Source organism: Stigmatopora argus, chromosome 22, assembly GCF_051989625.1.
Source record: "Stigmatopora argus isolate UIUO_Sarg chromosome 22, RoL_Sarg_1.0, whole genome shotgun sequence".
Taxonomy (NCBI): Eukaryota; Metazoa; Chordata; class Actinopteri; order Syngnathiformes; family Syngnathidae; genus Stigmatopora; species Stigmatopora argus.
In genome coordinates this window covers 12,429,811-12,443,469 of record NC_135408.1, presented here as the reverse complement: position 1 = coordinate 12,443,469, position 13,659 = coordinate 12,429,811, and the positions used below count along the sequence as shown (strand labels likewise).

General features: G+C 54.2%; 1 protein-coding gene across 2 annotated transcripts; it reads right to left on the bottom strand.

The window, feature by feature from the left end:
• Window positions 1–366: 366 nt before the first annotated feature.
• On the bottom strand, window positions 367–13,576 carry fnip1 (folliculin interacting protein 1). 2 transcript variants are annotated; one of them, XM_077592319.1, is made up of 18 exons: window positions 13,359–13,576; window positions 9,671–9,800; window positions 8,965–9,108; window positions 8,763–8,863; window positions 8,604–8,678; window positions 8,442–8,527; window positions 7,770–7,853; window positions 7,002–7,073; window positions 6,277–6,412; window positions 5,980–6,181; window positions 5,355–5,440; window positions 4,112–4,258; window positions 3,499–3,668; window positions 2,363–3,371; window positions 2,072–2,237; window positions 1,779–1,979; window positions 1,543–1,658; window positions 367–1,464 (listed from the first exon to the last, which is right to left on the bottom strand). In XM_077592319.1, the coding sequence occupies exons 1-18, from the start codon at window positions 13,448–13,450 to the stop codon at window positions 1,386–1,388; spliced, it is 3,096 nt and encodes a 1,031-aa protein (XP_077448445.1). In that variant the 5' UTR covers window positions 13,451–13,576; the 3' UTR covers window positions 367–1,385. The 2 variants fall into 2 exon arrangements, with proteins under 2 accessions (XP_077448445.1, XP_077448447.1); XM_077592321.1 differs by lacking the exon at window positions 7,770–7,853.
• Between the last annotated feature and the right edge of the window lie 83 nt (window positions 13,577–13,659).

Sequence of the window (13,659 nt, the reverse complement as noted above, 5' to 3'; positions counted from 1 at the left end):
TGCATCAGCGACTGCTGACACTTTCAGTAGCTGTTTGGACTGGAGCGAAATCTGACTACTGCAGTCAAAATGAAGACGATTCGAAATGACTCAAATTGAAGATGTTAACGCGTATTAAGATGTCGTTTGACTGCGTTGTGTTACAGCGTTGCGACAAGAAACTGAGTTTTTGAGTCACCTTCTTGGACACTCCTTATGGAGTGGTCTTATTGCATAACGGCGGCGGAGAAGACTCGAGGGCGACCGTTTTGCATGGCTTTGCACCACACAGGGGCGCTCGAGAAGTGAAATATAATTCCTACTTTTTAAAAGGGCCCAGATTTCACTCTATATGAAGATGTTAAATGGCAAAAACAAATCATAGAGCACTTTGTCAAAAGGTCTGCATGTTTATTGCACAAAATTCCCATAAAATTGGGAAAAAGATCATTTCTGAGGAGGCAAATCATTGAACAGGTATAAATACATGAAAATGAATTGTACAGTCCATAAAAATAACTTACCTTTATACAAAGGACGCATTGAACACACAAACAAACGCTGCCCCATGTTAGCTGCTGTTTGGAAACCTGCCATAACATTCACACTCCCACTTAAGACAAAAAAAAAATCAGAAGTACTGTTAAAAAAATAAAGATGGCCAATAACATACACATGTGTTTTTAAAAAGTGTGAAAATATTCAGCATTTCTTGTTTTGCTTGGACAATGGATGTAGTAATGACACTGCAACCAAGGGGGAATTGATGATTTAAAATGTAAAAAAATCCCTTTAAAAAAATAAGTCTCAGGATACTTATTTCCGGTGCATATGAGGTAGTATTTAAACCGGTGTGACGTGGTAAATTTGCATTAAGATGGGGCGTCAAAATGTTAATTGGCATTTAAAAAAAAAAAAAAAAAAAGACAAACACACACAGCCGGCTTGTCGGAGATTGTACAGGAAAAAAAAACCTCAAAGTGCCTTTCTCTGTGCGAAAATGTCAACAAGTTCCAACGAGTGTGAGGGTCACCAAGCTGAAAACACATTGGTAGAGTGACAAGTGGGAATCTTCAGAGACTCCAGTACAAATTGAAGCAGAGCAAATAAGTTCCGTGTTCCCGAGGATAAAGTCGCATATTATCATACGATTCCTGACTTCAGGCTAGTCATATAAATGTGTATAAGTTTGTTTCCAGCCCGGTCTCGCCCGCTCCTTTGGTAAAAACAAAGTCTTTGGCTTGGTGTCCAAGAAGAAGAAAAGGAAAAAGGACGACGACATTCAATTCTTGCTCAACAGCACCCTCCTGTGGTACAGGAGGGCATCGCGGCTGTCAGCAGCACAGTGTGTGGTCGAAAAAGGATGGAAAGGGGGGAGGAGGCTTTGGGGACGCACCCGGGCGCCCTCACAGCAGAATCTGGGCCACGTAGGGCGAGTGAGTGCTGGCCACGGCGGCTAGGAGCGGGAGATCGCTTGATTCGATTCTGCAATTCAAGACAAGGAATACCATTCAAGTATGTACTATAACGTATGTGTACGGGCATCCAAGAGTGCACGCTCACCCTAAAACCATGCCGAGTTCTTTGACGTGGACTCGCTTTTGGCCCTTCAGGTACTCTGCTAACATCTTGCTCTTGAAGTAGATCTCCTGCAGTCGGTCCTCCAGGTGCATGATGCACTGAGGGGGGGAGAAGACCAATGAATTGAATGGAATTGCGATCACGGGTCATCACGGATTCGCTCGATATCTGTCACACTCATTACGTCAACTTTGGTATTAAAAAAAATGAAGACGTACAAAGTTGGGGGACATGTTGAGCTTGTACAGCTGCTGAGTGGAGTGCAGCAGTCCCGACACCAGGCTGGACACCAGCACCTCCTTGCCCAGCTTGCTGGCGTCGGTGGCTCTTCTCTGGCTGCTGGCCACCTGCACCGTCCACTTGTCCGTGTCGGCCACGATGCACACGGCCTCGGCGATGGGCTCGTCCAGGACCGGATGCTGCACGTGCCGCCACGCGGTTACCATTAGAGTGCCAGCGGGACTTTTATTGATTGATTTTTTTGTTGAAAGGACGGCCTCCCCTCTTTTACCTGGACGGCGTGCGCCAGTTCGGCGGCGAGGCTCTGCCGCAACTTGTCGTCGGCGGGCATGCCGTGCAGGACAAAGTCCGGGACGTAGGTGGGACAGTAGCCTCCGAAAAGGGAACGGCCAAAGTTGGCCACGGTCGGCTTGGAGTAGTTCTCCACCAGTTTGGAGCTGCCGGCGGAGAAAAAGGGACAACATGGCACGGTTCAACCACAGACTTTGTGTCCCAAATGCTCGATACATAGACTATTGATTGATTTTTTTCAACAACACGTTCTTTTGGAGCGTTTTCTCACCCGGGGAAGGGCACCGTCACCTCCTCCTGCCAGTCCTCCGTCTCTTCGCTCTCGCTGTCGCCCAGGGCGCTGTCCGAGCTCTCGTTTCGCGGAATCTCCCAGTCGTCCGGGGGCGCCGCCTTACTCTTGGGCTCCTCGCCGTCCCGCCGGGGGACGGACGGGACCGCTCCGGCGGGAGCGCAGCAACACCTCTTTTGCCCGTGGGACCCGTCGCCGGCTCGCCCGACGCCATCCCCCGGGGGACGGAGCGGGTCTCCGTTGCCGGCCCGTCGGCGCTCGTCCGCCCGGTCCGCGGTCCCGGACTCCGGCGGGTACTCCTGGCAGATGCACTCGTCAAAGTGTCCGTCGTCCGGCGCGTCGGGCTTCCACGGGGAAAGCTTGCTGGACACCCGCTGCAGGCAGGGCGCCGGATCGAGAAGGCGGAGCTTCCTGTGCTTCTCCATGTCCTCCTCCACCTTCCGCCGCCGGCTCTCCGTGTCCGACTCGGGCGACGTGGAGTCCCCGATGAGGAAGGTGACTTTGGCCGCCGGCTCCCGGGCCGGCGGGGCCTTTTTATCCGGCGGTTTCTTCTCCGGGGAGGAGTCCGGCGGCGGGTCCCCGACGGGAGCGGGCGGCGTCTGGGGCCGGACCTCGGGGGCGGGCTCCCCCCAGTGGCCCTCCGAGCCGGCTTCCCCCGAAACCCGTGGCGGGGCGTCCCGGGGCGCGTCCTCCGGCGGAGCGGGCTCCTCCTCCTCCTCGGCCAAGTAGTCGCCGGCGGGCTTGTGCACGGTGACCAGGACGTAGTCCGACTCCTCCACCTCGCCCTTGCGCAAGGAGGTGGTGATGAGCGAGCCGGGCATGACGATGGCCTCGTCCTCGGCGCTGTCCAGCATGTGCGTCTCCAGCAGCTCGGAGCAGCGGATGAAGTAGGTGAGCACGTAGAGGAGGCGTTGCACCAGCTCCTGCCGACGGCCCACCGCCACCGTTCGGGCCAGGCGGACCGGAGAGCCGATGGTGCCGTACAGGTCGCCTGCCCGCACACACACACACACACAAAGTCCGGCCGGGCGGGGGTGAGCTTTCACGGAGCCCGACAAACCCAGAAATTTCCCCGATACGGGATGAAATCAAGTTGTCATTTTGGGATCATCTCTCACCGAGCTGCGCCCACAGCGGGTTGTAGGGGTGCGTCTTGGCCAGCATGTCCACGCACGGCGACGAGTGCTTCTCCAGGAAGACCTTGATGGGCGGCTGGCCGTTGGGCATGACCGTGGGCACCCAGGCCAGGTGGTTGGTCAGGACGGCCGTCAGCAACGCCGCCAGGAACCTGCCCGGCGGGTTCGAGAGGAAAGAGGACGGCCGGTCACTGGACACGTGAGCGCATTCTCGCGGCGTGATTCACTTCCCCGACAAGCGGCGACTTCCCTTCCCGTCCCATGACTCCACTCCTACCCGGCCGGTGGCTCGGTCACGTGCCGCCCGGTGCTCACTTTCTAAAAGCCTGTGTCATTTTGTCTTTGCAAAAGTGCCCTGAAAGCTCTTTTTAGAAAGAGGAGGAAAACGCACCAAGAGTACAGCCCTTTTTTGGAGCACAACCCCCTGGCTCCTTCGACTGCAACGCCGCAAGCAAAAAGCCGCCGCCGCCGCCGCCGCCTCCCTTCCACGACCGATTTGGCCAGCCCCGGGCTAGCCGCTAACACAGTCACACTCCATTGGGCTCCCGAGGCGCCACCAAAGCAATTTTGAAAGGTGAAAAGCGTGTCACTCAACTGGTTCTTGGAGGCCTGCTCCACCAGCGAGGAAAACTCTCGCATGAAGAGGCTGCACAGGTGGTTCTTTTCCGAGGCGCCCGACATCATGCTCAGCCACACCGGCTCGGCCACGCGGGGCATGCTGTAAAGGTCGCATATGGTCATCCTGCAACGACACGGACGAAACAAACGTCTTATTGTCGGGGAACGAGAGGGGGGGTGGGAGTTTCCACGGGGGGAGGCCAGGCGCGACTCGGTCGGATGCCGGGAATCTCCCCATGGCCGGGGACCAAAAAAAAAATCATGCTTCATTTGCCAGAGCTGTATCCCTTAAGTCATCTAGAACTGGTTTTGTGTGTGTGTGTTTGCCGAGAACAAGAATTAAGTGGGGTGGGGCAGCTTTTCGTCTTCACCTGCGGAACAAAGTGGCCTTCAGAGCTGAAACTGGTTCCTTCTTTCTTTCCGTATTGGGGCCCAAAGCACTATATGAACTCAAACGTTTACCGATTGGCCGTTACGTTGCACGTTACTCCGCAACGTGTGCCGTGCCCTATTCATTTCATTTTTATTTGCCTTTCTTATTTTAGCAGCTGGTGTTCAATGAGTGCCTCTTAATGAACAATTGCGCTTTGCCCCACCTCTTGGTCCATTTCCTGCGCTATTAAGAAATCTCCCTCATAGGTTCGCTTTCACCAGTAGGCTGTTGAAATAAAGCCGGTCGGACAGGCCGGTGAAATAAAGCGCCAGCGAGAGGCATCCCGCTGTGCGGAAAACCCCGGCCTCTCACGCTTGGCCTAGTTTGACCGTTCGGCTTGGCGCGCCAGGCCCTGCCGGTGTGCCCGCGCCAACGCACGTCACGACAGAGCCCGGCGCGCTTTTGTCGCATTCCGTCGAGTCAAAGGTAGCCGCGGAGTGAGGCACAGGCCGGGGCGGTTAAATTTAGCCCCAGGCCCAAGGTGAGAATGCGCGGCTATTTTGTTTGTGCCCCGCTCCACCATTCCGGAGCCGGCTAGGGTTGCCGCTGCCGTGTGACCGCCGCGTCAGGCGGGGGGGACCTCGAGGCGGTGTGCCAGCCGCCAAGAGAGGTCCGCTCCACGCCCGTCGTGTCGTAGGTCAAACTGATCCGTTATGTAAAAAAAAAAAGGCACGCAACAGGAAGGTTCCACTCGTGTGCTGGGTGTCCGCGCAAAATGCTTCCGCATGAAGACGGAGGGACGAAAGGGTTTGGGGGCTGGAAGGGGCCGTCAGTGGCGTCTACTTACCTAAATTCAATGAGGCCGTCCACCATCCGGCTGTAAGCCAAGGCCCTCTGGCTGGCGTCGGTTGACCGTCGGCTCATCTTCATGGCCTGGTGGGAAGAGGGAGGGGGGGACACGACACGCCATTTATTTTTTTTAGAAATCCCACTCTTTGGAATTTACGAGAAGGCGGCGCGCCAGGAACGCCGGGCGACCACCGCGATGGGGGGCGCCGCCGTGTAAGCCATATTGCATCACAATGTCTGTCAGTGGCTGCCATGTGACAGCTGACTGTCCACAGGGGGCGGGGGGCAAGTGGCGAGGGGGGGGGGACCAATTCCATTTCCAGAGAGCCCCTCCCGAACCAGTCTGGTTTCCACGTCTCCTCCGGCACACTCCAATCCAACGATCGACTCGTCAGAAAGCTCGATCGCCATCCCGATGATTGGATTCAGGTGTGTTGGCGGACGTGGAAAACAAAGTGGTGGACGGACGGGGGGGGGCCCTGCGGGACCGGAGTCCGTGCTTTTGTGCTTCCATTTTGCAAAGTCCTTAGATGAGCCGTTAAAAAAGGGGGTCACGTTTGTGGAAGGCGGGCAGGCGGGCAGGCGGGCAGGCGGGCAGGCCGGCCGGCCGGCCGGCGGCTCACCTGTTCGATAGCGCTCTTGAGCTTGTTCACGTGGCTTTCAAAGAGGGGGAAGTGCGAGAAGAAAAAGTCCTGGAAGCGCCCGTTCTCCTCGGGGTCGGCCGACAGCGTGAAGATGACGCCGATGGCGATCTTCTTCTTGCGGGCCACGCCCAGGCTCTGCCCGCCGCTCTCGTCCGACATGTTGAAGCTCTCCTCCGCCGACCTGGCGGGGGGGGGGACGGATGGGAAAGGTTGACGAGCGTGCCCCCGGAGAGTGGGCGGAGGCCCCCAAGTCGGCACCCGCCGGGATCGGCTGACCAGCGCGGGAAGACGCCGTTCTCCAGGCTGGTGGTCTGGCTTCGCCGCCAGCGCCGCTGATAGCTGGACGCGCAGCTGCTCGTCAGCGAAGAGCCGGGCGATGGAAAAGGCGTGATCAGGAGGCTGCTCAGGGACGCTGAAACAAACAAAAAGAAAAAAGATTACAATCATTCAATCTGTTGTTGCTTTTTTTTCTCTCTACTTTTAATCCCATTGTTCATCCAAACTCATGGAATAATTGTCCATTTCTTACGTGGAGTTCTATTTCATGCCCAAGCGTCCAAAAAGCAACAAGAAAAATGTCCAAATGAATGATTTGGACATTCATTGTCAAAATAAACCCGAATTGATGGTTGAGATTGATTTGCAGCTCAGAAATGGAATGGCGATGACTAGCTTTCCAACAGCTGACGTCCGCCACTGAGTTTCTTTTTGCCGGAGGGAGGCCGCCACGTGTTTATGTTTCCAGCATGACACCTTCCAACGCCGTGCGTTCTTGTGGAGGATCACCGCGTGCGTGGCTCTACTCTCTTCCAGTAGCGTTCGGACCACCTCTTTTTTTTTCTTTTAAAAACACAGACCAACGCTCACGAGAAGGACGAGTCTTTGCCGCATGAAGCCTTGCTAGGGCACTCGTCCATGGTCATTTTTGTTTTGTTTGGAATGAGCAAAAAGAGCGGATCGATCTTTCTAGAGTTCCAAAAAAAAATTGCCGGCCGACCCACCTGAACGGGCGATGCCGCTGTCTCGCTCGTCGTGCGGCCCTCGACCCGGCATGTCCACGGGGTGACTGTGTCCTGATCCGGAACAAACAGAGACAAAGGGCACAAAATGAAAAGAGCTGGCAAACAGTCCATCCTGGCCAGTGCCAGGCTGGATTCATGCCCAAATCTATAAAGGCCAGGCTGCACATTATCACCATTTGCTCTTTTACTGTGACACTTGACACACTAAATTCAGGCAAAAGCAGAGCGTAGAATGGTGGCATAAATCCAGTTGATCATCACTTGTACAATAATGCATCATGCAACACATGCAATTTCACAAAAAAAGGCGCCGTTCCCGTCTTCTAAAATCTTGAAACCAGACTGCTAAAAAGCGGTGCTTACTCACGGTGTGATAAAACAAAGTTGGGGTGCTTGTTGAGTACAATCACAGACGACCCCCCCTACATGATCTTTGGATGCTAAAGATGACCTCAATGATTGCCCTCGCGCACCAAAAGTCACCCAAAGACCCCGTTAGTACGAGAGCGCCGGTTAGTCAAGTCCAGGGACAACAAACACACATCTAGCAAGTGCCATTTAGGATTATTCTTCAGGAAAAGCATCACGACCACCGGCAAAGCGGTCTGATCGGAAAGGCAATCCCCCCCCAAATGGCCGCCGTCGAGCATGCAAGCGCAAGAGAGGAGGCGGCCCGAAACATGCAAGTGGCGGAAATTGACAGCCGTGTTAGGCTCGCTCTTTTTTGGGGTTTTTTTTTGCGCCAACCTGAAAAAAAAGATGCGCTTTTGATGAGACGCAGCGGGCCCTGTTCAGAGAAGGCCCGTCGAGGGCTGCACAGCTGAGAAAATCCTGCGCGGCACAAACATGGAAAGGAGAGAGAGAAAGAGAGGTGGCAGGAATGATGTCAGGGAGGGAGAAAAGGAGGATGAGATGCACAAAAAAAACAAAAACAATCCTTGTTAGTGAATGAAGAGGGAGGAAAGTTGGAGGCCTTTTAGAGAGCAAAACGCTTAGCAAATCCCAATGAGCTCAATTGAAATGAGCAGCGCTGGCGTACCTTTAGCTTTTTCTCGGACTAAGAGAAGGGAAATTTTGCCAGTGAAATTTCCACCCTTCTTTAAAAAGTGTCTCGCTCGACGGAGTCCATTTTGCCAAAGGGATCGGAGCCACAAACAAGGGCTCCCGCATCCCAAAGCAGGAAAAGCGCTGCCATGGCCGCCACTAACAATGGCGGGAAATGTAGCGCCTGGATCGGACGGAAAGCCACCCGACCGAGCCTAAAATGTCCGCTCGGAACCAAAACCGACGACAGCGAGCGCCTCTCCTCGTGAACGTGAACATTGCGCCCGATTCGGGTGACTCCGTCCAACCGAGTGGCTTCTGGGGCTCAATTTAAACAAACAAACAAACCCCCCAAAATCTTGTGGCTACGGTTACCTAGGTTCCCCAGGAGCCCCGTGTTTTGATCGGGCCGCAGGGCGTTGCCGCCGTCCTGCGCGATGAACTCCAGACTGTCCTGTAACCTGGCAAGAAGACGAAGGAAAAAGAAGTGGAAAATGAGGGTAAAGGCCATCGGTGTCTGTGCGCACGCTCACTCACGTGTTGAGGCTGCCGTAGACGCTGCCTCCCGTCCTGGCCGTGAACACCTTGCTCAGCATGAGCTGAGGCGGCGACCTGACGGGGGGCCCAAAGGACGCCGGTGAGAAGGACCGCTAGGCCGGCCGCTACTCAAATGGAAAAAAGGAAGATTCAACTCACCTAATTTGGTGAATTTTCAGCGTGGAGCCTTTGTAGCTCATGGCCACCGAGCCAAACATCATCTCCCCCAACATGACCACGTCGGACGAGCACCTGGAAGCCTGCCAGAGGGCGAGAGAGACAGAGAAAGGCTTTCAAGAAGCGTGCCGGACGGCCGGCCGGCCGGCCGGGCCCTCCTTTCCTTTCCTTTGACGCCGCCTACCTGGAAACGGAGGCCCGCCGGCTCTTTGCTTTCCCTGGCGGTTTCCGAGGCGCAGGACGACGACGACGAGCTGTCCAGCGAGCTGCTGCTGCCCCCCGTCGCTCGAAGCCGGAAGCATTTGCCGAACATTTTACCCTCCGTGGCCTGCGGGCGACATCGTTACTCGGACCTTTTGCTCCTCGAAAAATATGGAAACTCGTCACGTGGCGCCTCTCTTTCTGGCCGCGGTGGACCTGGACGTGGCCCGAGGATAAAATAGGCCGCGACGGAAATCAACGGGACGACCGAGAATAACCCCACGGAGCCCGTCACGTGCCATCGGTCATAAGGTGATAAATGAAGAGTGACGCCGGTGCAAAAACAAAAAAAAGTCCATCGCATGCACGCTCAGCGCAAAGCGGGAATGTGGTAACCAAGGTCATTTCTTCTTGAGAAATGACACCTTGCGCAATAGACGTCAGCACGCCGACTTGAAAACGCGCTTCTGTGCACGTACGGAGGGAGAGCGCACTGTCGTACGCTCGTTAATGAAGAGGAATGTATCTGCGTGCGTGTGCCATTTGTGTACACGGAGGCCAGCGGCATGTGACTGCCAGTCACATGACGGGACCCGGAGAACCGGGAGCCATCCGCGCCCGCCGCTGGCAAAAATAGCTATCGTCGGCGTTGGCCGCCCGGTCCGAGACCGTAAGCGAGCGAGACTCACGGCGACGTGGGCGTCCTCGGCGGCCCTCTTCTTGGCGTTGGAGTCAAAGAGGACATTGCGGCCCCGCCTCTCGCAGTCCTGGTACACGATCAGCCGGATGTGAGCGGGCTCCAGCTGAGGGATCGGCCAGCTGCGGGGGACACAAAACAAGAAGGCTGGTCAGACCCCACCATCGTCCGTCCGTCCATCTTCGTCGCTCCCATTAGAAATGATTGACCTGGCCAACGGAACTAAATGAAGACAATCGTACGGACAAAATCAAGTTAAACTTCTTGGTTTATTTTCATTTGACAGTGATAGACGTGTAAGTCATTTAAAGTGGGCAGACCGGCTGTCATTGCTTGAACGGAAGCAAAGGAAAAGAGAGCCAACGCCAACCGCACGGTCGCTCGGTAAAGAAGGACGAGCACGGCATGTGGATTTAGTCAGATTTTTGTTCCCTGTTAGCGCAAATAACCTCAATGCTTCGACACTTTTTTTCTTTCCGCAAATCCGGCTATTGATCATTTCACTTGGAAACGGCCCAAGGCAAACGTTAGGACCAGTTGCACAAAGCCCTGCCTGCATGTTTTTTTCAAGTCAACACAAATATACCTGACCCAATTGCAGACGGCGCTAAACCATGGCGACAAATGGGGAGGAAAGAGCCAAAATACGGTTGGGGTTTTCAAATTGGGTCAGGGTTGAGAGTTCAGGCTGAAAATAGGCTTCCCAGGGTTTAAATGGAGAGCTTAGGGTGTGGCGCAAGCGCTTTCAAAAGGAGCGCCGAGGTCGGAGGCGCGCCGTCGTCACCCGACATCCGACGTCGCGTTTCCGAACTCGGCGATAGTGCGAAGCGGGTGACATCATGGCAGCCTGGCCTACATCATGAGCTCAAGTAACCCAGGAAGAAGGGCAGATCTTGTGTGTAAGATTACACACCGGGCGCTCTTTTTAGTCCGGTCACATGCAACTGGGCAGCTCGGCAGCTCGGCAGCTGGGCAGCTGGGCTGGCCACCGTCTGCCCGTTTGGCTCGAGTCGCTGGAATTGTCACGGCGACTTTTGAAAATAATCACAAATCCACCGTGATTTATGTCCATTGGCTCTAGCAAAGGATATATATAGCGACACAAACACACACACACACACTGAAGCATATATCTTGGAAAGCCATTACATTTGTATCGCAAAACAAAAGCCATTTGGAAGGCCATCACTTTCTCGTAAATCCCCGGAAAGCGCGCCACGGCTTGCTGACAAGATTCGGTCCGATGGCCAACACAACGCAGAGACGGCGGGCGACTTGACTGCCGCCTTTGTTTGGAAGATGACAGCGAGAGGACGGACGGAGGCAAAAGGAAGATACAAAGGCATTCTGTCAACCACGTCATGCTTCAAATGTGGCAAATATTTCTTGGCGCTTGCCGCGACCATCCAAAAAGAAGTGATTCGTTTTGGACGAAACTAAGATGCAGTGAGTCCCTACCTGGGCATGGTGGCGACTCCGCCGGCGTCGGCCTCGGCCCCCGGGCCCTCGGACGGCTCCCTCGGCCGCCAAGAATAACGGAAGACTCCGGTCGCACCACATGAGACGGGTCAGGTGATTGCGGCGTGAGCGGTGGGCAGGCGCGGAGCCGAGCGGAGCCGAGTGAAACCGAGCCGAGGCGAGGCGAGGCGAGGCGTGCGGGACGCTAATGACGCTGCCTCTTCTCCCTCATTCGCACCCTACTAAGCCTTCGCGCTGTACGTCAAAAGCGGCAATTAGGATTTCTTATTAATGCTCCTGAATGGCAGAAAAAGGCTCAGTCTGACGACGTTGTTTTCCAAAACTCTTGTGTTTTCAAAAAGGCCTCGCTCCTTGTTCAAGCTGACTTTTTTCTCTTAGGAAACTCCCCAGTTTGTGCTCAGAACATTAACAAGCGCTACTTTTAGCTTCCGTCAAATGAGTTGCGCTAGCATTTGAACGGGCTGCTTAGAAGGGAAAACAACAACAACAACCACAACAACAACTGTGCTTTCTAATCCCTGCAACAGCCTCAGACGGGCCAAAAAAGCGGGGCTCGACTTCACGGCCCTGACGTGGGCAACAGCCCGTTACGCCACCCACGCCCGGGCGCTTACATAAACACCTCCTGCGACATTCCTCCGTCCGCACACGTATCTGGCTCCTCGGCCAAGCTGGCCCGCCGGACCCTTCAAAAAAACAACAACACCTGACTACCCGCATCTCCTCGGCCGCTGCTGAAAAAAAAGAAAAATCCCACAAAGTGCGTCCGCATTCCCGCAATCACGCAGCGCATTGTGCAGTACTTTTCCACCTGATTGCTTCTTTGCTAATATCGTTTTGTTTGTTTGTTTGATGTTCAGAAGCCAAAGGACAAGTGCTGCTATTGGAAAAAGGACAATGTAAAAAAAAAGTTCATACAGTGAGTTTTGCCGTTTTCAATGTTGAGAAATTTCCTCCATGGATGTCCATTTGGAAGCATCGCAAACATATAAAGTACAAGTGTCACGAATTTAAATCAAGTTTCTTTTTGGTGGACAAATAATGCACATTTCATGATATTCATTTGAATGAGATGACCCTGAACTTCCGAGCGTGGCCACTTTATAACGCCTTGAAAGCAATCTGACTGTCATAATCATCATCGTACACCGTGTGTCATGACACTTACCCGCACACACGCACACGCACACACACACACACACACACTCACACACACACGGTCGACAGGCATGTGATTGATGAAAGCCTCACATGACACAGGCTAGGTTGCGAAAGTATGTTCGCACTAAGCCGAGGTTTCTCGTGCCAAAGAAGAAATCGGACGCTGCGGGAAGCATAGATGGGATGCGTTTTTTGTTCACTCGCCTGACTTGGGCGCGGGCTCAATTCTCTGCCGGTGGCGGTACGATTGGGAGTTTGTCGTTTGTCTCTCTGTGTGCCCTAAGGCTGACTGGCGACCAGTCTAGGGTGGAGTCTGCCTTTCGCCCCAAGTTGACCGGGATAGGCTCCGGCAACCCCCGTGACCTACAGTAGATAAATGATTCTTCCGCACAATTTGCCAGCAAATTCGGGATTGGAAGCCGGCCGGAGTCATTGGCCTCGGTCGCTATAAGTTTGGGGAGGCCAAAATCAGTGAACACTTAAACACTAGTTGCGGCGAGTCGACCGATGAACATAACATGAGGCCACGTTTCGGTACCTTTGACAGCAATAGACGTGGACTTTATTGTAACCTTGCCCGCCCTGTCGGTGACGACGGATGGACGTCTATCGCCGTCAATGGCATCCACGACGGCGTGATGACGTCACACAGGCCGGTCGCGTTTCGCACGTCACCAGCCAGGACAGTGTCGCGAGTTGCACTGTGTGTGCGCGCGTGTGTGTGAAGATAACAAAAGAAGGCACGTGACTGCAACACACACACACACAAGTAGCCGCGGAGGTGACAAACATGCGACACAGTCACTTGGAAGTATTTTACGTACGACGGCGCTTCACACTCTTGCCTTGGGTTAGCACAGCTAGCTTGCTAGCGGGCTAACCCCCTCGCCAGACCGTAACAAGTCGCCTACTTTTTACAAAGCCTAACGGACACATTGCCACAGCCACACAGTCCAATAAAAAGACGTCATAAAGCGTGAGAAACCGTTCAATTGGTAAATAGTGTAGTCGTAACGCACGCACGCGTCCGCTTGAGCTACCTGAAAGCTGGCTCGTCTTTGTTACATCGCTGCGGAGGTGGCGAAAAGGCGCTCCTCTTGTTGAAAAGTTTCTGAAACAGAGTCGGGGGCATTCTGTACCAAAATGTGAAGGGCTTGGGGGGGTGGCTGACAAACTAATCCTTTTTTTTTTCTTCCTCTTCAAATCCACGAGCCAATCTTGTTCCTTGTAACCGTCTCCATGGGTGTCATAGTCATATGACAAGCTTAGTCACGGGAGCCACTTGGCAACCGGACTAGCCCAGCCTTTTTCTGATTGGCTGCCCAGGCGAGGGAATTATCT